This window comes from Cricetulus griseus, chromosome 2 (assembly GCF_003668045.3).
Source record: "Cricetulus griseus strain 17A/GY chromosome 2, alternate assembly CriGri-PICRH-1.0, whole genome shotgun sequence".
NCBI lineage: Eukaryota > Metazoa > Chordata > Mammalia > Rodentia > Cricetidae > Cricetulus > Cricetulus griseus.
Window position 1 is genome coordinate 160,056,547 of NC_048595.1, and position 23,926 is coordinate 160,080,472.

Below are 23,926 nucleotides of genomic sequence, written 5' to 3' on the forward strand. Positions count from 1 at the left end.
GAGGATATATTCCTGTTTAACTGATAGAACCTATAATATAATGTAATGTATACATATATTTATCCAACTTAAAGATTTTTCTTTCTTAGTTTCTTGACTAATTGTCTAATAAGCAGAACTGACTGGGGGAGTTCCCAGAGTCATTCCAGGGCTGTGGATACTGACACTGTGGTTTTTGCTACAATATGTATTCCTAAAGGTGAAGCAGGCCACAAGCAGGATCTCAGCAACAGCTTCTTCAAAGGGACTAGCTAGTTCAGGTGTGTGCTGCCATCCTGTTTGGTCTACACGCTCTTATCACGGGATGCTAAATGATCCTTAATCAGAATGCTTATACTGCCTTTGCCCTTAGATGCTCACACTCTGTTTTCTCTCTGTCTTTGTAAATGTGCATGTTCTCTCCTGCTTCCTCCTGCTTTAATCAGGTGTAGTTTATGTACTGGAAAGCATAGTATTTTCCCCCTTTATTTTATGCATATAAGTGTTTTGTCTGCATGCATTTTTGTGCACCACATATGTGCCTGGTATCTTTGAAGCCCAGAAGACGGCATTGGATCCCCTGGAACTGTCATTATAGATGGTTATGAGCTGCCATGTGTGTGGTGGGAATGAATTCAAAGAGCAGTAAGTATTCTTACCCAAGCCATCTCTCTAGCCTCGATTTTTACCCATTTTTAAGTCACTGACTCAAGGGTTGTAAACTTTACCATGAGTTAATCTTTAAAAACCTGTTATATTCAATAGTATCCACTCTCGGTTCCCACCATAGCCTTGGCAGCTAGTTGTTCCTACATAATTGCCTTTCTGGGCCTTTATTAGCAGTGGGATCACACAGTGTTCTTTTGCATCTTATTTCTGTCACCAAGTCGTAGTTTCACAGTTCACATGCTGGAGTCTGTGACTGAGTAACAAGTGTCACTGCATTTTTTTTTTTCTTTTTATCAATTCACAGTCGACTGGTGTTAGAGCTACTGTTTTTGGCTGTTTGATAGTAATGCTGTGGGAATCCTGTAGGAACTCTTGTGTGGAAGGTTTCTCCCATGTAGATCTTAGAACTGGAATTGTTGGGCTGAAGGTAAAATTATATTTGCCTTTTAAAGAAATTGCCAGACATAAAATGTGGCCTCAGTATTTTACATTTCTGCCAACATGGTATGAGGTTTTGGTTTCAGTGTTCTATCTATGTCAGTGGTCTTGTATTTTCATATCTGACAGGTATGTATCAGACTTACGTCCTTGGGTATGCTATACATGAGTTTACTCGACCACTGAGCTATGCCTTTATTCTGAGACTCTGAGTCTATTTATCTTTTAGTAACCATCTAAGTGGATGTGAATCATCATCTCTTTGGAGTTCCAGTTTGGCACTTTCATAATTAATGAAGTGAACATCTCTTCAGTACTAGTTGGTTATTTGCATAGCTTTGATGTAATGTCTGTGCAAAGCTTTCCCCTATCTGTTGCATGTTATTATAATCATTTGTATTCTTTTATGCTTTGAATGTAAGCATTTATTAGCATAGGATTTTGTTTCTTCAGGTTTTTGTAAGGACCTCTTCAAAGTGGTCTGTCCCATTCCTAGTGAGATAGAGAGCAAATTCTGCAGATGTTATGTTTCGTACTAAGGGAAATTCTGTTTTCTGCACTAAGCATTGTTTTTTAGTCTTGATCCTCTATCCTATGTTTTAAAGGATTTCTGGCGGGGGCAGGGGGGTTGCTGGAAAGATGGCTCAGTGGTTAAGAGCACTGACTGCTCTTCAGAGAACCCAGGTTCAATTCCCAGCACCCACATGGCAGCTCACAACTGTAACTCCAAGATCTGACAACCTCACACAGATACACATGCAGGCAGAGCACCAATACACATAAAATAAAAACAATTTTTGTGAAAGAACAGGTTTTTGTCTTTTTAGCCATTGTAAAGACAGTTCTTGATAAGTGACTTTCTTTTGGTTGTGAACAAATTTCTTGAGAATTTTTTTTTCTCTTAATCGCTTCTTCACTGTTTTGTCTTATGTTAGCATCTGTGCCTCTTGTTTTCTATCCTAACACTCTTAATTGAATTATTAACATGATTTTTTTTAAATTTAAAAATTAGTTTTCAGCTGGGCGTTGGTGGCATACGCCTTTAATCCCAACACTTGGGAGGCAGAGGCAGGCGGATCTCTGTAAGTTTGAGGCCATCCTGGTCTCCAGAGCGAGTGCCAGGATAGGCTCCAAAGCTACACAGAGAAACCCTGTCTCAAAAAAACCAAAAAAAAAAAAAATTAGTTTTCAAAGAAGGTTTCTTTCTAGCATTTTCTTTTCTTTCTTTCTTTTTAAAGATTGATTTATTTATTATGTATGTAGTGTTCTGCCTACGTGCCAGAAGAGAGCACCAGATTGATTACAGATGGTTGTGAGTCACCATGTGGTTGCTTAGAATTGAACTCAAGACCTCTTGACCCCTGAGCCTTATCTCCAGCCCTCTTTCTGGCATGTTCATACCTATTTCCTTTTAGTTGATTTCCAGCCCACGCTCCTGCCTTTTCTTTTCTCACTGTGCATTTTTACCATTGGCATTTCTCTTCACTTTATAATCTCCTGTGTTCTAGTGTCTTCTACTCCCCGCTTAAAGCCTCAATTTTCCTGTCTGATAGACAGGATTTTAGAGCCTATATTCTCCTACCTAGATGCATAGATGTAACAATTATAAACTAAGAGCCACCTGTACAAGAGAACACAGTATTTCTTACTGATCCTGGGTTACCTTGCTCTATACTTTTCCCAGTTTTATCCATTTTCCTATAGATTTCATTTTTCTTTACAGTTGAATACTATTCCATTGTATGTACCACACGTTTATCATCTGTTTATAAGTTGATGGAGGTCTAAGTTGGTTCCATTTTCCTGCTTTTGTGACTAGAGCATCAATGACTGGAGATGTGTAAGTGTCTCTAGTAGCATCTGGAATCATCCGGGCTTGTTATTGCTGCTACCTCTAAAAGTGGGTATGCTGGTGATGTTCTTAATGGTTATTGCTGCTGTCCTTCACAGTAATAATAGCAGCAACGAATATATAGATAGCATATCATGGAATAATTCATTTTCAGAGTAACTGCTTCTTCAGTTTTATGACATTAAACATTGTTACAAAGTGTGAGGAAATCGCCTTAGTGATGGGTGCTGGGAATTGAACCTGTCCTCTGGAAAAGCAGTTAGTGCTCTTAACCTCTGTGCCATCTCTCCAGTGCAAAGTTTTCTAAATGGTTCACCTGACTATCTTTGGGATTAACATCTCCCCAACCTGGATCATCTACATAGCAAATGGACCTTTTTTGCTTTTTTGCCAATTCTTCGGAGATTTGTTTGGTTAAATTTAGTCATAAACCCCATGTGTACTGCTTTTGTGACCCCTCCCATGAGTGCAGTGCTTTTATAGCCTCCAACCCCCATGACTTTTGTAGCCCTGTGAATGCAATGCTCTTTTTCTTTTCTTTTCTTTTCTTTTCTTTCCTTTTCTTTCCTTTCCTTTTCTTTTCTTTTCCTTTCTTCTTTTTTTTGGGGGGGATGGAGCAGGGGGGTTGGTTTTTTTTGAGAGGGTTTCTCTCAGGCTGGCCTTGAATGCACAGAGATCCATCCACCTGCTTCTGCCTCCAAGTGCTACCACCGTGGCCTGGCAAATGCAATGCTTTTATAGCTCTCATGAGTTCAGCGCTTTCTTGGCCCCTATGAGAGTAGTATTTTTGTGACCTCCCCCACCCCCATGAGTTCAGTGCCTTTTTGGCCCCTATGAGAGTAGCGTTTTTGTGACTCCCTCCATGAGTTCAGTACTTTTGGTGTCGTTTGCAGACCTTGTGCAGAGGAGCAGAGATACTGAGTCCCTGTTGTGTGTTCTAGCAGAAGTGTATAACAAGGCAACCTCTCTTCTCTTACTTTTGTTGGCAAGAAATTGCATTGTAGGCTGGAGATGACTCAGAGGTTAAGAGCACTGGCCGCTCTTTCAGAGGACAGGTTCAATTCCCAGCAACCGGATGGTGGCTTATGACCATCTGTAATGAGATTTTGTGCCTTCTTCTGTCATGCAAGTGTACATGCAGGCAGAATACTGCATATATAATAAATAAATAAATCTTTAAAAAGAAAAGAAAAGAAACTGCATTGTGCAGAGACTGGTGAGCAGAGTTTCAATCTTAAATATGGCACCAGTCCCTGGGGCTCTTAGGCAAGTCACATTCTGAGCTCATTTTAACTGTAAAATGAAGTGAATTCTACCAGGATGAGATTTTAGTATGTAAGATTGTAACTTATCACACACACAGAGTGTCTGTCCCCTGGGGACAGTGGTTCAGTTTTATCAGACTTTACAGAACATAACTGCCAGAACAAAGTAGATACTTTCAGAAAATTATTGCCCTTTTGTATCCGTGTATGAAAGGATTCGTGAGCCAGTCTAGTAGTATCTAAGCTCACAGATGTAGTATTGCTTCTTCCCCTGTGGTTCAGTTGTCCTCAGGCTGGGTTCAATGCTGGGCTGAATAGGTCAAGTAGAGGCTGAAGTTGATTGTAATCCACAGACATGCTTGCTCTGCTGGGAGGTTTTTGTCTTCTCTGGAACCGGTCTTCACGTTCTGTTTGAGTCTGCCTTCCGACAGTCTCTCTCTGTGTGTGTGTGTGTGTGTGTGTGTGTGTGTGTGTGTGTGTGTGTGTGAGTGTGACAGAGACAGAGACAGAGAGACAAATACACACACACACACACACACACAGAGAGAGAGAGAGAGAGAGAGAGAGAGAGAGAGAGAGAGAGAGATACTCATGCAATCTATTGTGATAACATTCACTGTTCTACCCTCCCTTCTGCTCCGTTGAGCCCCTTCTTTCCATTTCCTCTCTCTTTCTGAGTTTGTTTCTCATTGTTTTTTTTCTTTTTTTCCACACTGAGTTTAATTATTGTTAAGTGTGTGAGCACAGTAGGATCTATTTACCTGTGCATGGGTGACTTACCAGTGGCTACAGCACTGAAGAAAATGATAGCCATCCCCTGCTAATAACTCGTCAGAGAGGTTTGGGGCCAAAGGAGCACTATCCTCTCCCTCATCCATAACATAATGGTGATGAGAACAGTCATACATATATCTTATACAGGCATCCACAGCTGCTGTGTGTTTATGATTGCCAGGGGCAGGACATGTCCTGAAGGCAGGGTTTCATAACACCCGCCCCCATCCCCTTCGATGTCTGATTTCCAGATCTCCGTCTGTTGTTTTTGTAAATGCTTTGTCCTTTTTAAAAAACTTTTATTTTTTATTTTTTGGCTTTGGACTATACTGAAGGATGGCTTTCTCTTTTGTTTTGAGTATCTTTGAATGTGAAGAATCCATGAATTTCCACAACTTCAGGTATACCTACCCAGGTCGGGATGTGGTCTTTGGAGAGTACTCACAATCTTCATCCTTACACATGTAATCCACATCCTATACCTTCTTCAGTGTACACAAGAAATTACCCTATCCTCAGCTCCTTCCCTCAATTCTTCTCCACAGAGCACGAAAGTCTCATTATATTCTTTTCATCCTGTCCCCTTTCTTGGGGAAAGGTGCAGTTTTCTTCTCAGCTACTCAAGGCAGAGACTTGAATATCAGCCTCTTTAATCTTAGGCAGTTGAGGAGGCAGCAGACTCGTTTCTAGGGCTCAGAATTCCAAAGTGTCAAAAACCTTGCTTTGAAGTAGCTTCCCTTTTCTTCCATTTGCTTCAATGACCTCCCTGCTTCCCCAGTAACATGACATCCCAAGGATATCTTGATTTTTAAATGATATTTATGTGATGGATGTCTATAGGAATGATAGTTGACTTGAAGTGAGAAGAAAAAATCTTTTAGAGATAAAAAGAAACTAATCTATTTAAAGCATTTTCTACTAGATTAGCTCCGAGTCTAATATATTCATTTGTAAGCTGTACTTACTTTGTCATTTATCATGCCTTCATGAAGTGTTTACATTAGATCATATGCCAGCTGCTGAGAGTGCCCTAGAGAGAACCATAGCAGTGCTCATTAGCTGTTCTTCATTCTGCTCAGCAAATCCACGTTGCTAGCCATAGCTGCCTTCAGGTGCATTAATGTGAGGTGGGCATTGTAGTGGTTCCTGTAATCCCAGCACAGATCAGGAGGGTTAAAGTTCAAGACCAGCCTGAGCTTCATTACAAGACCCTGTCTCACAGAAATGGAAACTAGCCAATGAAAATGAATTTGGGGGAAATTATTTTGTTAAAAATAATTTGGATCAAGATCTGAAGTGGCATAAATTGTGTATGTAAGATAGAGGCAGGAAAATCATGAATTTAAGAAAATCCTTAGTTACATAGCACATTTCAGAGTTCAAAGCCAGCCTGAACTACGAGACCAAAAACAACAACAACCAAAAACAAAACAAACAAACAAACAAACAAACAAACAAAAACTCATGAGGCACTGTCTTAAGAAGCAATTACTAAAGTAAAAGTTAAAAAAAAAAAAGTAGTTATATCCCTAGACTTAGAAATGAGTTTGTTGCTTTCAAGATGTTACTGGCCAGGTCTAGAACCTTTTCATGAGGCTGTTCCCAAACCTAGGAGAGAATTAAGTGTCTCATCTTCTGAATCACTAAACTATTCAGGACAAGACTTAGGACAAGTTGGCAGTAGCTGTCTCTTAATCAGTGTTAGACAGCATGTGAGGGACTTGGCGAAGCACACACACACCCCTATCTATATTATTTGGTTTTATTGGGTAGGAAATAGTCCATGTAGTCTAGGTTGGCCTTGAGTGTAGCAAGCTTGCTCATTGGACTTTCTTTGGACCACCAACCTGCAAATAATGACGCAGAGACTTATTATTATGAAAGCTTGGCCTTTATCTTAGGCTTGTTCCCAACCAGCTCTTATAACTTAAATTAACCTGTTTCTATTAGTCTACATTCTGCCACATGACTGCTTTCCTGTCTGCCATTCTGTATGCCCAACTCCACAGTGTCTCGCTGGCATCTCCCTTGCATGCCTGGATTCATCCAAGTTCTTCTCTATGTCTATAAGTCCTGCCTAACTTCTCCTGCCTAGCTATTGGCCATTCAGCTCTTTATTAAACCAGTCAGGTGCGTTAGGCAGGCAAGGTAAAAAGCAACACATCTTTACACAGTTTGTTCAGATATCCTGCAACATGTTTCCCCCCCCCTTTTTTTTTTGTCTAAATAAAGAGGAAAGTTTGACACAGTAGAGTTATGTACAATAAGAGCAATTATCAAGTAAGGATTGCATTCAGATTGTCCAGTCCATTTGTATTTGTCAAATTTGGAGAAACTATTAATCTGTCCTATCTTGATGAGTCCAGAGTTTTATATCTAAACCACTTTCCATCATAACTTGTATTACCAGCCTAAAAATATCCTTAGACCTTAAAACATTTTCTTAAACAATTTAAGCTTTTGTTTATCAACCTTATAAGCTTTACATCTCTTTTGTAGATTTCTTTTCTAAATTTAGTAACAAAGAAATGTTTAACTCGTCTTCAATATCATCAGAGATCCAAGAAGGATAAAATATTACCTGAGTAAACAGGAAGTGCAGAGCAAACAATGCCCCAACCTATAGAAGTGACAGAGACATCTGACTGCTAGGTCCCCCAAGGTTCTTCTACAACGTTGGAGCATTCATCTTCAGTCTGCAGGTCTAGAATATCTAGAATATCTGGCACACATTTTGTGAAGCAGGGATTTTGAAGGACTGTCCTTCCATCTTGGCAAAGTGTGTCCTTTGTTCAGTTTAAGTTGAGGCAAGGCAAGTTTTTTTTTTTTTTTTCCCCAGTGGCAAACTTTGGCACGTAGAAAGCAAAGTCCATGTGGAGGTTCTTTTATGCCCATCATCTTCTCAGAAGTAGATTGGTGCTGCTAGGAGCAGATGTATCTCATTGACGTGAAAAGCCTTGTTACTAAAACATCTTAAATGCCATATTTTATTGATCTCTGAAGTGTTTGAAGACCACCTATCTAAAATATGTTTGACCTTGAAAACCTACCTTACATGACTACAGGTTTGATTGGTATAGATGACCAACTACTAACCTGAATTTCTTAATTATCCTAAATAATTTGCAATAATAGTTTTTAAGGACTAGAACATTACATTTTTAAATGAGCTACATAGGTACAATACCTTAAATAAAAGTAGAAACATATATACAGTATCTTCCAACAAAAATAATCTTAGAATTATATTAGTATACAAAAACTCATTAAAGAGAGAATGTGTGTGTGTGTGCCACATGCATTACTTTAGCCTGAGCAGACCGCACCCCAGAGGATGGCCTGTCTTCAGCAGGACCCAGGCCTGGTGGCTTTAAACAGGTCAAGTTTTGCCTGCTTTTAAGTTCCCAGGTTATTCCTGTGCCATCGTGACTGAGAACTATATTTTAGGTTATAGTGCTTACCAGGTCTGTAAGTGGAGATTGCAGCACATCATAATTTTTCATGGTTTGTTACCTGTCCTACACTTCATAATAAATGAGGCTCTTTTAAGTAAACAGTGGTGGATCCTCAGAACTCCTTTCAGAGTGAAAAATCATTTTCAGGAAGTGGTAGACTAATTCTAGGTTGCTCTGTGGGGATGAACAACCATGCAGTGCTGTTGTTTGGCATTAGTATTCTTAGCTAAACTTGTAGGTCTCATCATTTCTACCTTTCAGTTCTTCCACGGATGTATTAGGAAGTCCTTTTGTCTGGGCTGTGTTCTGTGAATTAGCTTTCTGGAAAAATAGTTACTGTATTTTACCTAGTGTTACTGACCTTTACATGTGCAATTTAATTATTGACTAACTGTTGTATAAATGAGCTAGTTAGGGCTAGATACAGTTGTTAAAGGAAGATAATTGACCTTTAGAGTTTATTGTATTAGAATTTTGTTACATTTGTTATTTATGGTAAATGAGCTTTAGGCAATCTTAAACATAATTTCTAATATATAGAATACCTAGATATTTCTTAGTAACTCTTATTTGTTTCAATAAACTGACTCTCTCCCTATTTTCTCTTTAAAAGTTAATTGTTAAAGGTTGCATCAACTGTTAGTATTCTCTCTTTAAGACTGTATATTAGTAATGGAAGCCTTAATTATTTCATAGAAATCTTTCTTCCTTGGCTCATGTGAATAAATAACATAAAGATGTATTAAATACAAAATCACATTTATATTTCATCTCATGTTCTGTTTCTTTTTTCCCCATTGGCAACTTGTACTGTTGTGCTTGTATATGGTAATACTTAAAAAAAAATCTAAATCCCCCCCCCATTTCTTTTATTCTCACCTTCCTTTCTTCTGTGACAGGATCTCACGTAACCCATGTTGGCCTTGGCTTATAGCTAAAGATGGCCTTGAACCATGAGTTGCTTTAACATTTTGTGTGAGGGTGAGGTGAGGTGCGTGTATACCATGGCATGCTTGTAGTGGTCAGAAGCCTCGGTTGTTGGTCTTCACTGTTCCATACTGTTTGAGGTAGGATCTGTCTTGTTCATTGATGCATAGCCAGATAGTTGGCCTGTGATCGAGCTTCTGGGGTTCTTGCTCTGCCTTCCATCTTCAGTAGGAACACTAGGATTGCAGAAAAGCTAAAGAGTCTGGACCTAACATGGGTTCTAGGGATTCAGAAGTGGTTCTCCACACTTGCCCAGCAAACACTTTACCTATTAACTATCTTCTCAGCCCTAGCCTGTTGCTTTTGTTGATGGGCTATGCATGCATATGGGGCAAAACACGTTTTAATGGTGTACAGTGATGAGCTGGTCCTTCCTACCCTGGATCTTTCAGTTCCTTTTCAGAAGCAGCTGGTGGTGCCTTTACAGTTTCCTGTGTCTTATTTTCCTGTGGTTCTCTTTCTGAAGACATGACAAAGGAATTGTGACTATCAGCACCATCCCACGTTCATGAAAACTTCACATGTTTAGTCAAGAGTGCACTTTCTGAATCTAGTAGCATTGCTATTTCAGCACTGCCTGTTATTTTTTGTCATTATTTTTAAGTGCGCACGCGCGTGCGTGTGTGTGTGTGTGTGTGTGTGTGTGTGTGTGTGTGTGTGTGTGTGTGTGTGTGCGCGCGCGCGCCTCTGGGTATGTATATGAAAATACAGGTTTCTGTGGAGACCGGAGTTGTCAGATCTCCTTGAAGCTTGAGTTATAGGGTTGAGAACTGCTCACCATGGGTGCTGGGAACTGAACCTGGATCCTCTGCAAGAGCAACACATGCACTTGGCTATCTTGGAACTTGCTCTGTAGACCAGGCTGGCCTCGAACTCACAGAGATCTGCCTGCCTCTGCCTCCTGAGTGCTGGGATTAAAGGGGTGCCCTGCTTTATTAATGTATTTTATCCTTTAAAATTACTTAAGATTTAATGGTTTCTTGATTATTAGTTGATAAAGATATGCTTCCATGTTACTTTAAAATAAAACAATTCCATTTTAAAACATGTCTGCATTAGCTATTATAGTGTATTCTCTGTATATTTATGTTGTTTGTGAAAATAGTCCTCAATATGTTATTATAAAATCAAACAAAATACCTTTTGTGTATGGTTTGCTATGTAGTTGAGGCTTCAAACTTCATCTTGTAGCCCCAATCTCTTGAGTGCTAGAGTTACAGCTATACCAACCCACCCTCTACTCCTGAAATTATTAACTGTCTTTTATTAAGATGATACAAAAAACAAGTTGGGTGAAGAAACATTAAGAAATTTCCTTAAGATGGGTTGGAGAGATGGCTCAGTGGCCAAGAACACTGGCTGCTCTTCCAGAGAACCTGTGTTCATTTCTATTACCCACATGGCAGCTCACTGCTCTCTAGCTCCAGGGGATCTGACATTCTCACACAGATGTGCATACAGACAAAAGAGCAATGCACATAAAATAAAAATAAATAAAAAAGTTTTTAAGAATGCTGAAAGTGGTGCATACCTTTAGTCTCAGCACTCGGGAGGCAGAGGCAGGCAGATCTCTGTGAGTTCAAGGCCAGCCTGGTCTGCAGAACAAGTGCCAGGACAGGCTCCAAAGCTACACAGAGAAACCCTGTCTGGAAGGAAAAAAAAAAAGAATGCTGAAAGTAGGTGAAATGGCCTTCCCCAGGGAAAAGCACACCGAATGGATATTCAGATATTCAGTGCCAAATGCTCAGCTCTGAAAACATACATACAAGTAACATTATGTAAACTGAGGTTATGTTATGTATCTAAGAAAATACATAACTTTAACTGAGAAGCTGCCTGTCTTTGTCCATTTGACCTAGTCTCAAGTCTAGACTCTTGTGTAAATTAGGCAGCTTGAAATCTGAATGGGAACCCTCATTTTCAGATTCTTTGCCTTTGCATTTGGCTTTATATGAACTATATAGAATGCCAGCAATATTTTTGTTCATGTCTTATGTATGCAGCTATAATTTTTTGCATAAAATGTATGAAAAGTATAATGAAAATCTTAATGATGGTACGTTTCTTTTAGATTTTACCTTAGTGGATCATAAAAGGTAGAAGCAAAATGAGATTAACTTGGTGGAACAATGTTTTCCCCACTATGAATTATTAAGTGATTGTAGTTTGATGTTAATCTTTTAATTTTAATTTTTAATAATTATTTTGAGTTAAAAATGAAAATGGTACTTGAAAGAAGCAAGTGGCAGATGTAAGTTCTCCCATATGTATAGACAGATCAGGAGGGCAAGGTAAAGACTACTTCAAACAATTTCAACTACTGACAGCTGTCGAGTTAAAGTGCCATTTTCTGACAGGTGGAGGAAAACGCCAGCCAACACTTTTCTTCTCACCAGGTTCAATTATAGGTGACTGTTTACAAGGCAGCTCTAACTTGAACTAGCTTTAAAGCAAATGCTCATATTATTATTTCATCGTGTAGATTGCACAAGGCCATTTTCATGTATATGATTGATATACTTTAAGTGCATTCGCTTCTTTATCTACTTGACTTCCTTCTGAGCTTTTAAGCTGAATTTTCCCCCACATGTATTCATTCCTTTGGAAACTGAATTTCTCAAGATGCTCAGATCGAGTGTGTTAAAGAGTGACATTACCATGTAGAGGATTCTATGAATAATTTTGGGAGGAGGTTTTTGTTTTTTAAATGAATCTTCAATTTGCCGTCTATAGTATTAGGGAGTATTAAATGATGAACTCATGTTTCATTTTCCAGGTGAAAACTTACCAGTTTATAAGAAACAGAAAAGAAGTGCTTAGGATTGCTTCACTTTGTTCACTTTTAAAGCATAGTATTTCAGGTTCTGCAGCATGGTGATGTACTCCCATTACTTGAGAGGTAGTGACAGTACCAGCTCACAAGATCATTCTCCATTGCATAACAGTTCAGTGCCAACGTGGGCTTTACACCCATCCTTGTGTCAGCATCCCCTCCCGTCTCCCAAAACAAAACTCCCCCAAACTAGAAAAAAGGAAGTCACAATGTTATGTTTGCTGAGTCAAATTCTCTTTCGATTAAAGTTTAGTACCTAAATACATTTTGTAGGTAGGAATCAATTTTCCTTTTTTAAAACAACTAAATATAATATTATAGAAATCTAGCATGAGAAAGTGTTATATGCATTTGATATTTGGGTTGAAGACTGAGTATTTTGTTTCAGTGGTTTTTTTTTTTTTTTTGTACTCTTGGAACATATAAATTTGGTCATTGTAGTTGACTTTTTCTTGTGACTTTAGAGTTTTTAGTGGTTAATAGAGACAAGTCTGGTATGGATTGTATTGTGACAGACCGTAGAGGACACCTCCAGTTACAGATTCCATAAGGAAAATTAATAATCTGGGTACAGTAGCACACACCTTTAATCCTAGCACTGTAGAATCAGAAGCAGGAGAAGCTCTAAATTCAAGGATAATGGGAGCTACATAGAGAGACTCTGTCTCCAAAACGACAACAAGAAGAAAACACAATCTCCATAGGAAATCCCTCGGATTACAGTAAGAGATTGTAGAACATAAAACATGGCTGGCTGCATTTCAGACAATAAAGAGAACTTGTGTCATCAGCTACAATCAGGGTTTCCTTTGTGAGGATAGTGGGCACACAGGATGAGTAGTAGTGGTAACGTTAGAAAATGCCAAGTCCTAGATCATATTGAGTAAGTATCATTGGGACCACTGAGAAAGCCTTCCCCTCCAGCCCTTTTCTGAGGAGGTCTCTCCTGCCGTCATCACATGATGTGAAAAGCATGAAATTTGCTGGAACTCCTACCTGCCCATCCAAGAACCACCAGATTTTGAATACAGGATAAGTGAAGACTTGGGTCTTCATACTTTAGCTGCTTGTATATTTCCCCTTGCTACTCGGGAAGTGGAGGCAGGAGAACCAAAAGTTGGAGACTAGCCTGGCCTACATAATGACTTGAGTAAGCTAGTTAGCAAAGCAGTGGGCTGGAGGTACAGAGAGCTGACTGGGACAAGGTCCAATTCCAGTTTCAGAACTGCAAAGCAACACGACCACCCCTTAAACCTGGGGATATGGAATTATTTGACCATAGGGACCTGTAGGTTTTGACCTTATAATCTTTCTCTCACTTCAATGCTTGCTCCCCCTTTCTCTTCACAGAAAAGGTAAATTCCACCCCTCCTCATTACTACATCAAAGCAATGTAAACAGGTTTGCAGTCAACACAATCCAGCTAGTACATGTTTGCATGTTTCTTGAACTCTTTTAATGCTACTCTATAGATAAGTGCACAGAAGTTAGAACTCTGGGAGCACATCATTAATATTTTTGTAAAAAAAAATGCTGCTACAATTACAGGTCCTTTTGGAATAAATCATGGGATTGAACTTCATTCAGATGTGGTGGAATATGCCAAGGAAAAACTGGAGAGCTTCATCAAAAATAGCGATAGCTTTGATAAGTAAGTATTTATACCTATAGTTTTGGTGAGAGAGCAGTTAATGAATATGTGTAGTATGCCTGTTCTTGAACAGTATCAGCTTATTGATTCTAGTTAAATGAATACAGCTGAAATCTGTATGCTATGCAGTGAGAAAAAATAGGAAAATTTAACATGTAATTTTTTAATTAAATTAGATAATCTGTGGTTACTAATCTTTCACTTATTAAACGTCACATTGGTATCCTATGGAGAGAAAACACAATGTTTGTGCTCACAGTACTTTGCTGTAACTGGTTTTAAAACTTTTGGGTAGTAGTTTAACAGTCTGTCCTCTGTTTGTACCTTAATTTGTATGTCAGCATATAAGGTCCCTCTTTACAGTTTTCAGTTACTTCATAATAATTACTGCAAAAATACATCTGTGTGTGTCACTATGGGATTGTGTTTGAGATAGCCCTTTTATTGAACTGTATATGTTGAACCCAGGCTTCCCTTCTCAAGACATACTACCTAGGTGTTGATACTTGACCAGCAGTGAAAGTGAAGATTTGAATTGTAACCACATTGAAATTGTGCCTTGACAATTTTGTGGAACTAGGGCTCTTATGCTTGAATTAGAATAAAGCCCATAAATTGAAAGTCCACTATGTGTAGGACTTTGGCATGTCATTTTTCTGTATAACGTGCACAAGCTTAGAGCACAGTCACTATATAACAAGGTTTCAACGTAAAAATTGACCCACTCCAGCTGTGAGTGCTTGCGTGCGTGTGTGTCTTGGGCAAGGTGCTTCTGGGCCACCAAATGGGGTTTCAGCTTGAGAGAGCACACCTAGGAGAGAGTTCCAGAAGCCAAGAACACCCTAAATGTCTTCTAGCATGTATTCCTTTTCTGCCCCTTTGCTCCTTTCCTTGCCCTTTCATTTCTGTCTCCTTCGTTGTTGTGGGTTTGTGTCTGTGCTGGTGTGAATGATGCTTGAACTAGTTGAAGAACACAAAGCTGAGACTCCTGGAATTCAGGCAGCTTTTGTGCAACACAGGTGTGACTGCAGCCGGATTATTCAGCACTTGTGCACCAGAGGTGTGGCTGTAGTCTATTATTCAGCATTTCACAAAATGTGTATGAGTGTTTTCCTAAATATTTTTGTGTGCACCCATGCATGCCTGGTACACAAAGAATTCAGGAGAGGATGTCAGATCCCTTGGTGCTGGAGTTACAGACAGTTGTGAGCTACCATGTGGGTGCTGGGAATCCAACCCCAAGAGTAGCAAGTAAACTAAGTCACTAAGCTATCTCTCCAACCCCTGAACTACTTTTCTTTATGAATATTTAACACTTAATTCATACTCTCAACCATTTTCAATTATCTACTGCATTTACTAAAAAAAAAAAAACCCACATTTAACAGAAATTGAAGTTTTTTTAGCCCAAGTTATATAATAAGAAATTGTAGTTATACTTCAAAATCTGTTTGTCTTCATTGTTTTTCTTCTCTTTAATGACTAATGTGCTTGCTGAATCTTAAGATGTGGGCAAGATTAATTTTTATGTATTATTGGGATTTTTCATGTTGTTTGATTGCCTGTAAAATATGTGTTTTGATATTGAAACTTAATCTGACCATAAGAACTTTTTGAATACATTTAACTTAGAAAGTGTAAAGGAAATATTAACAAAGGCTCAAAATCTACAGCAAGGTCTGTTACATATTATTAATATATTTCATGTGTTGATACATGAAGGTTCCGTTTCTAGTCATTAATCAGAACAAGGAAGACTTGAGTCACTAAACAAGTGGTTCTAGATAAAAGTAAAATATGATTTCAATAATTTTTATTTTGTATAGTTTGTTACTTTATAACAAATCAGTTTAAAGGCTATTTAAATGTCTCATTTATTATTTAATGGTGTGTGTGTGTGTGTGTGTGTGTGTGTGTGTGTGTTATATACTTGTTCATGTGAGTGTGGGCATGGAGGTGTGTGTATGTGTAGAGGCCAGAGATTGATGTGGGATCTCTTTCCTACATCACTTCTTATCTGTATTTTTTAGACAGGATTTCTCACTCAAGTTGAAGCTCATCTACTCAGCTAATTGCCTGCTGCCATGCCAGACTTTTTACATGGTTCTGGGGGTACGAACTCAGGTCCCCACTTGCATGGTAGGCATCTCATCCACTGGGATACATACCTCTATAGCCCTTTGTCTCTCAAAAGAATTTTTTTAATTGCTGTTATAAATGTTTTTAAACTAAGTCCTGAAATGATCTGTAACAGTCAGTGAAGTTATCTAAATGCTTCGCTGTGACATTGAATGGCTTTGCTATTCCTTATAACCATTAACTAGCTGTTTAGCACAGTTACCAAAGTGTTACCGCTTATTTTGAAAACATTTTTATGTTAATCCATTCAAAAGAAAGACAGTTGGGGCAATTTTTTTTATTTTACTTCTTAGGCCTTGGTATTATAGTCAGATTTCTATTGCTGTGATAAACACCATGGCCAAAACGAACCTGGGGAAGAAAGGGATTATTTCTGCTTACAGTCCATCACTGTAGGTACTCAGGCAGGAACTCAAGGCAGGAACCTGGAAGCAGGAACTGAAGGAGAGGCCAAGGAGGGCTGCTTACTACCTTGCTCCCTGTGATTTGCTCAGTCTGCTTTCTTATACAACTCAGGACCACCAACCTAGGGGTGGCATTTTCCACAGCAGTAGGCTGGGCCCTCACACGTCAATCATAAATCAAGAAAATGCCCCATAGACCTGTTGAGTGGAGACATTTTTCAGTTGAAGTTCCTTCTTCCCATATGACCCTAGCTTATGTCAGCCTGACAAATTAATCAGAACAGGTATAAAATATTACTTACTATTCAATTTCACATTGCAAATGGGTCTAGAAGAGTGGCTAGTTCTAGAAATTTGTTTCATTTTGCATAAAGTAACAACTAGTAGGAAGTAATCAGAGTTGATTGGTTATTCATTGGGTTAGTGCTTTATTCTTTTTACATAATTTAGTTTTGGTAATCAGTTAGAGGATATGATATTTTTCTTCCTGTCATTTGTATTTTAATGATCTTTTACTCTATTTCTTTAATATCTGGGATATTATTCCTACTTTCTCTCAATTAAGAAGTATGAAAACATTTTCAAAATGTAAAGTTCCTCTTCTAAGCAGTTTCATATTTAATAGTGGATAGAGGTATGAAGACATACATTAATTATTAACAAAATTGTTCTTTTTGTAGTCCACAGCCTTCTCATCCACTCCTTCCTTCAAAAATGTTGCTGTGTTGTGTATGTTTTAAGCTACATTTTAAAGGTTTCCTTATATATGTCTGCTGGAGGTCAGGGTGAACACTTCACCAAGAGAGCTGCTAACTAACCAGTGTTAGAAAATGGAATTCATGATATAGAAATACAAGTGTGTGTGTTTGTATGTGTGGTGTGTACAAAGTAGGGGCCTCATGTCTTAAATCATATTTGTTCTTTGAATTAAAGAGTTCTTAATGTATGTCTGTTGAGCTATGTCAGCACTGCAGGAACATGTGCATGGCTCAGTGCAGCTCCTCAGAATTGATTGGACATGGGAGACTGGAGCAAAGGACTTACTCCTCAGTGATGGTGTTCACTAACTTCCCTATGAACTGGCCTGATTTCAAAGGTCTACCTAAACACAAATGACCAGATGATTTTCTTAGGATTCCTGGGCTCATTAATGGTCTCTGGCGGCAGACAGTGATTTTTTTACCCCTGCAGGAGAAGGTGACTCTCCTTTCAAGAAAATAGATGGACTTGGCATGTTCTAGCATTGCCTGCTGTTACTAGTTTATTAACCTGTAATAGTTTTTACATACACAAAATGTCATTTTTATTTTATTGAATATTTTGATTACATCTACTTACAGGAGTTAATCCTTACCTCCCATTATGTGGGTCCTGGGTATCAAACTCAAGCTGTCAGATTTTTCAGAGAGAAACTTTAATCACCAAGTCAAGAGTTCATTTTGTAAAAATTCACTCTGATCTAGACTAGTATTGGGTCATTCTTTGCAGGGATTCTGGGGAGATTAGGTGCTTAGTTGTGGGGTCTCTGTAGACACCAGGCCAGTGGGATAACGAAATGGGGTTTAGCGCAACTCAGTAGCTGGTGCTGGGGCAAACTTTAGAGTCTGACACAGGCAATTTATTTGAGGCATATTTAAGCACAGCACAATTTTGGAAAAGAAGTTTCCTGATGATAATTAAATCAGTCTCATGTGTACAACAAAGCTTAAGGCATGTTTACATTGAAACTCTACAAAGTAAATGTGACCTTTTCCATAAAGATGGGTCCTATTGATTGAGAAGCCATGCTCAAAATTAGCGTCTAGGGAGAGTGACTAAGATAAATGTAAAAGTTTGAGGGAGCCTGATAAAGCCTGGCCCTACAGATAGCACAGACCACCAGGTTATGAACTACATTGACTCCCAGTTTTCTGGGCTGAAAACCAATATACACTCCTGGTTTCCCTAGCGCTTATCTGTGAGCACAAAGACCTGGTGCCCTCTCCATTTAGTCAACAAGAGGAGGAGGAAGTTGAGAGAGTCAAATTCCTTTAATTCAGTATTTATGCAGTAAACAAAATGCATCTCTCTAGCTGTGAGTACTTGGATAAGTATCAACTAAAGAAACTTGAACTATAAACTTTGACCTCATGGAAGAGCTGCTCATTAGTAACACATTTACTTATAACTATATATGAGTTTACTTAGTATATATGTGCATGCACAGTTGATTTGACTCTCTGGAACCATACTTCCTAGAGTTTCTATAAAGTCAGTAGGTTGTATTTCCCTCAGAATGACTAGAGAGAGGATTTTGGAAATGTTCTTTTATCTTTAGCCAAATGAGCATAGTCTGCATATTCTTCCTACAGAGTGTGGATCCTTATTTCTATGTAATTGAGCACATAATGAGTCATACGTGATGAAAACAGTAGTGGGTGGTCAGACCGGTAAGTCTTTCATCTTAGCCCAGTGGTTCTCAACCCAAGGGTCGTGACCCCTGGGCGTTGAACAACCCTTTCAACACAGGGGTCACATATCAGATATCCTGCCTATCACATATTTACATTACTATTCATAACGGCAGCAAAAACAGTTATGAAATAGCAATGAAAATAATTTTATGGTTGGGGGTCACCACAACCTGTGGAACTGTATAAAAGGGTTGCAGCTTTAGGGTGGTTAAGAATTGCTGTCTTAAACTCGGCCAGTTAAAATTGATTGCTTTTTTTCATTGTTTCTTCCTACAAATAAGCTGCTACCAATAAACTGTAGCTTAGCAACTTAGCCCTGGTTACAAAATGTAAAGCAGCATTGTTTGTTATACATATCACATATATCCCTCAGTTAAGAGTCAGGCAACACTGTTGATGTGTTTACACACACTGCACAGGCCAGGGCAGCCTGGCTTTACTGGAGGGGACAATGCATGAAAGACAGTGCCTTCTTCATCTTTGTTTTCAAAAGTATAATTGATCAATGGCAACAACTAGTATCCTGGTTTTACTTACAGTTACAGTTTTATTTTCCACAAGTGATTTGTATTTGAAAATTAGTGCTTCTCTATTCAGCTTAGTTTTATCACTGAGTAGTCTCTTGTGTCATTCTTGAGAGAATTGTATTGAAGTCATTTTGCTTTTGTAATTCATCATACTCAGTATTTCTCAATACTCTTTCGATGTTTGTATATCTAAATAGTCTTATACAAATTATTGCAAGTTGTAAGCAGTTTTTTTGTCCCCTCTCTGTGGGTCCTGAGGATTGAACCCAGGGCTTTATATATACTAGATTGTTCTACCACTAAACTGCATCCTCAGCCCCTTTAAAATATGCTTTTGAACTGGCCATGGTGAAGTGTGCCTGTAATCCCAGCACTTGGCAGGAGAGTTACTAAGTGTTCCAAGCTAGCCTAGGCCAGACTACAGAGTCAAACCCTGTCTCAGAAACATTAATTTTTTTCTTAATTAATTTTTTCCTTCCTCCCGTTCTCCCTCCCTCTTCCCTTCTTCCCCTCTCCCCCTGCTTCCCACCTTCTCTCCTTTCTTCCCTCAAGTGCATGCAAGTGTCAGTGTTGGGAACTTGTTAAATTGCGCAGATAGGCTTCAAATTTGTGATCCTCCTGTCTCCGGTTCTAGAGTGCTGGGACTGTAGGCATGAACCACCACACTTTGCTAGTCAAATTTTAATGTGATAAACAATCAAATGCCAAGAGAGGGTCCTTGGAAATAGTAAAAGTCTGTCAATTGTATATGCTAACATCTATGTGGAAAAATTTAATGGCTTTAAATGACTCAACCGTCAGGTTTTCTAGAAAACATTTAGCAACCATTTCAGTACTGTGGGTTTCTACAATGCTTTTTATTCAATGCAAACAAACAAACAAACTTTTACTTTCAACACTTTGCTTTTCATCCTGAATTGTCCTAAGATGAGTTTGATGCAGTTGGAAGGGAAAACATTTGAAAAGGTAAAACTTTTTTTTTCTAATTTTCATTTACCAGTTTAGTTACTGATTATAAGGTATTTGAATGGTTTAATTTGGAGGTCAAGAGTTTAATACTTCCCTTGCTTTTACACCAGTAGAAATGTTTAAAGTTTTGTCTTTTAGCAAAATGATCATAGCTCTTAAGACTCAAACTGTATTTTAATGAAATGTTTTAAGAAAAAGATTTTGTGATTTGTCAGGTTGATTTTCATGAGGTGTGAGAACACGGTAGGACTTTTTCCCAGGTCCTTGAAATTTCTTTATTCCATTGGAATAATTGTCTACAATTTCAATGACAGTGTCCTCTGGCACCTAATAAACTAGGTGCGCAATTGCTGGCCCCCGCTTGACAGTGTATTGAAGGGGAATGTTGTTTTTTCTGCTCTCAGTCAGCTCCTAGACCTAGACTATCCGTCTAAGAGGGAAGCTACAGGGCAAGGCTAGGTCACCCTGCTCTCCTAGCTGCTTTTCAAAAGAATTATTTGGGCAAGTTGGCAAGGCCCGGGCTGTGAAGGAAGCCATCTGTCCGTCTGAGATGAAGATAGTCCAGCATGCACCCATAAAGAAAGCCACTGCTGAGGTAAGTGACTGGAATCCTGGCCTTAGCCAAAATGTCTGTATGTTCTGCATTCTTCCATAATGGTTTTTAGTGCACAACTTACTAAGAGCAAGTAAAGTGTGAAACTGTGTGGGAGTCTCCCAACAGTCATTGTATTTTCAGGTGCATTGCTAATGAGTCTCATGTGAATGAATTTGTTGGATATTTTACAGGCTTCAAGACTCCCTCCCTATATACAGATAACTTTTATCTGGTAGTATGACTTATTTGATAGTAGGACTCCAGAAAGTGAGTTTCAGAGATTCTGTTTGGGATTTTTCTAACAATAAAAATATCTGCTAATTTCAACATAGGTACAACATTTTAAGGAACATCTAATTTTAATGTAAGAACTAGGGAAAGAACACCTAAGCCATTCTTAAATATAACCACATGTATTTATCATTTTGGTAGATTAGTTACATTTCTCAGGTTTCATTTGATGTGTGATTTGTCTGAAAAATGGGATTTGGATTTCCTTTTTTCATTATATTCTAACCTATAAATATAATTTCATGTATATTTTATCAGTATCCATAGTGCTGTTTTATACACAAAAGTTTTGGACAGTTTATTGCTGCAGTATTCTAGATTACATGGAAATTATTGTTTAAGGTTTAAAGTGTGCTTTTTTTCTGTGTCTTTAAAGAAACAGTGTAGCACAGCTTTTGGAATAAGTTAAGAACTAAGATTTTTTTTCTTGTTTTTTATTCTCCTTGGAAGAATCAATAGGAATTATAATTTACTGCTCAGTTACAGATAACACTGTTAACAGCCTCCATCCATGTCTTGATTCAGTTATTTAAGTATTTCATTGTGCTTATCTACGAGTATATCTATAAACATGTTCCACCATTTAACGGGAGCATTTTAAATGCTAAGATTTTGGGGGGAAATGTCAGTAGTAGAATCCTAGTCACTCTCAAGCATACTGGTATGAATTTATTTCATTGATGCCGTTGTAAAGGTGCTGTACATTAGTGAGGCATGTCTAGTTCTCCACTTCTTGCTACTCAGAAGGATCTGTAAGTGCTTTGTTTGAAAATTAATCTGTATACATATGTAAGACTTTTCAATTTTAACAATAAGCAATTTTAAATTTTTTTTCTTAACCAAGTTTGAAAAGTTCATGTATTACAGGTAGCAAAGATTAAGCCATAATTATAATAAATAATGGTTTAATAAAGAATACTTTTGGGGAAAGTTTTATTTCTTTTCTGGTTTTCTTTTTTATTATGTTTATTTAACACTCTTTAAGTTAGTGGTGACTTTTTGTTGTGTATTTGGCTTACAAATTCTTTATATGTTTTTATGGCCAACAGTATCCCACAATTTTAAAGTCTCTGTTTAAAAGTTTTTATTACTAGAAATAGTACAGTACTTTTGGGATTTAAATTTAATTTTCTTTGTTTTTTATTTATTTTGTTGTGGACGGGGCACAGACTTGGAGGTTAGAGAATAGCTGGTGGGAATCAGTTCTGTTCTTTTACCATGTGACCCTGAAGACTGAACCTAGGTCATCGGACTTGGCAGCAGGTGCCTTTATCCTCTGAGCCATCTCACCAATCCTGGAATATTTTCTAGTTCCAGTAGGATTTCAAATTTAAGTGTTCTATTTAAGGAAGTTAGCATGTTAAAGTATAGTAAGTAAGTGAATTAGGATTCTGTATTTCATTTGTATTAGTGGACATCAGAGATTGAATCTTCCAAACTAATGCTTTTATCCACACATTGAGGTAAATAGACTTCATCATATCTCCACCAGAAGAGAAAACATTCAGATTATCACTAGAATAGTGAGCATTTTAGACACTCAGTTATATGACATTAAAGCCAAGAGTTACCTTGATTTTCCATGTGTTGGGGCGTATACATGATGCCGCAGGTACCAGCTAGTATCATGACCTGTGAACCATTACATCACTATGGATGCAGTGGGCATATACTTTTCCCATAACTATTTCCAGGCAAATTTCTGTTCAGATCTTGAGATTTTTGTGAAGATCATATTTTGTTTGTAATTTGAGATCTTATTCAATGTTGGTGGTTAGAAAAGGTATTATAAAGCAAATGTATTTCTTACATATTTTCCTTAGTTGAATACATGCATTTGTGGGGGTTGTAATAGGTGATAGAGATGCAGTTAAATTTAGACATATTCAGACATGACAAAAACCAAAACAAACCAACACATGAAAGACAACCAAAAACCAGGAAAATATTCCAAAGGGAAAACAGTATGTTAAGAAGAAAGTTCTTGTACCACCTGAGTGCCTGAGAAAAGCAAGTGACCAGTTGTGTGGTATTTTGTCCTTTGATGTAACTATGTAAACTTTGTCTATTGGTATGCAATGTAAAAGAATTATTTGAATAGTTTATTTTTCATACAAAGTCTTTGAAAATTTATATAAATTTCATACATAGAGTGCAAATCATTGGGCTAGCCACATTTTTACCATCTCAGGGTCCATGTGGTTAGTGTTTGCCACCTTGGATAGTGTGGCTTTAGACAATCCTGTCTGACCTTTCAGATCACAGCTTCTAATTTCACAGGAAGCCTCCAATCTCCAGGTCTGTGTGATGCCTCTTACCTTCATACTTAAGGAATCATATTCCTCTCCCCTAAATGCCAAAGCACTTGCCGTAATGTAAATTATACTGCAATGAGTGAATTGTTTACTGTTTGTCTTGTCCATTCGCTGTGTTTGCAGTGAGCACCCAGAGCTAAAGTTAGACTCCACTTGACTAGAGGAGCAGGAACTGCTTTTGGGGAACTTGTGCAGCGGCATACACTTAATTTGAATATCAGGCACAAAATTCTTGAATAATTATCTGTGGTTTTAATTGTAAGTTGCTCACTTCTAATGGTGTTTTGTTAGGTATTAGTTCTGTAAGTAGAAAGTTTTCAAAACCATTAA

The 23,926-nt window shown here is 38.1% G+C and overlaps 1 protein-coding gene across 6 annotated transcripts in view; it reads left to right on the forward strand.

The window, feature by feature from the left end:
* Positions 1–23,926, forward strand: part of Pcmtd1 (protein-L-isoaspartate (D-aspartate) O-methyltransferase domain containing 1) — a 69,032-nt gene that overhangs the window by 31,690 nt on the left and 13,416 nt on the right. For 4 of the 6 annotated variants that reach the window (XM_035440037.1, XM_027398945.2, XM_027398944.2 and 1 more), the window contains one exon: positions 13,801–13,903. In XM_035440037.1, the coding sequence (XP_035295928.1) occupies positions 13,801–13,903 (103 nt within the window). Of the gene's footprint in view, positions 1–13,800; positions 13,904–18,797; positions 18,876–20,799; positions 20,991–23,926 lie in introns of all 6 variants that reach the window. The other 2 variants (XM_035440039.1, XM_027398947.2) reach the window with 2 other exon arrangements.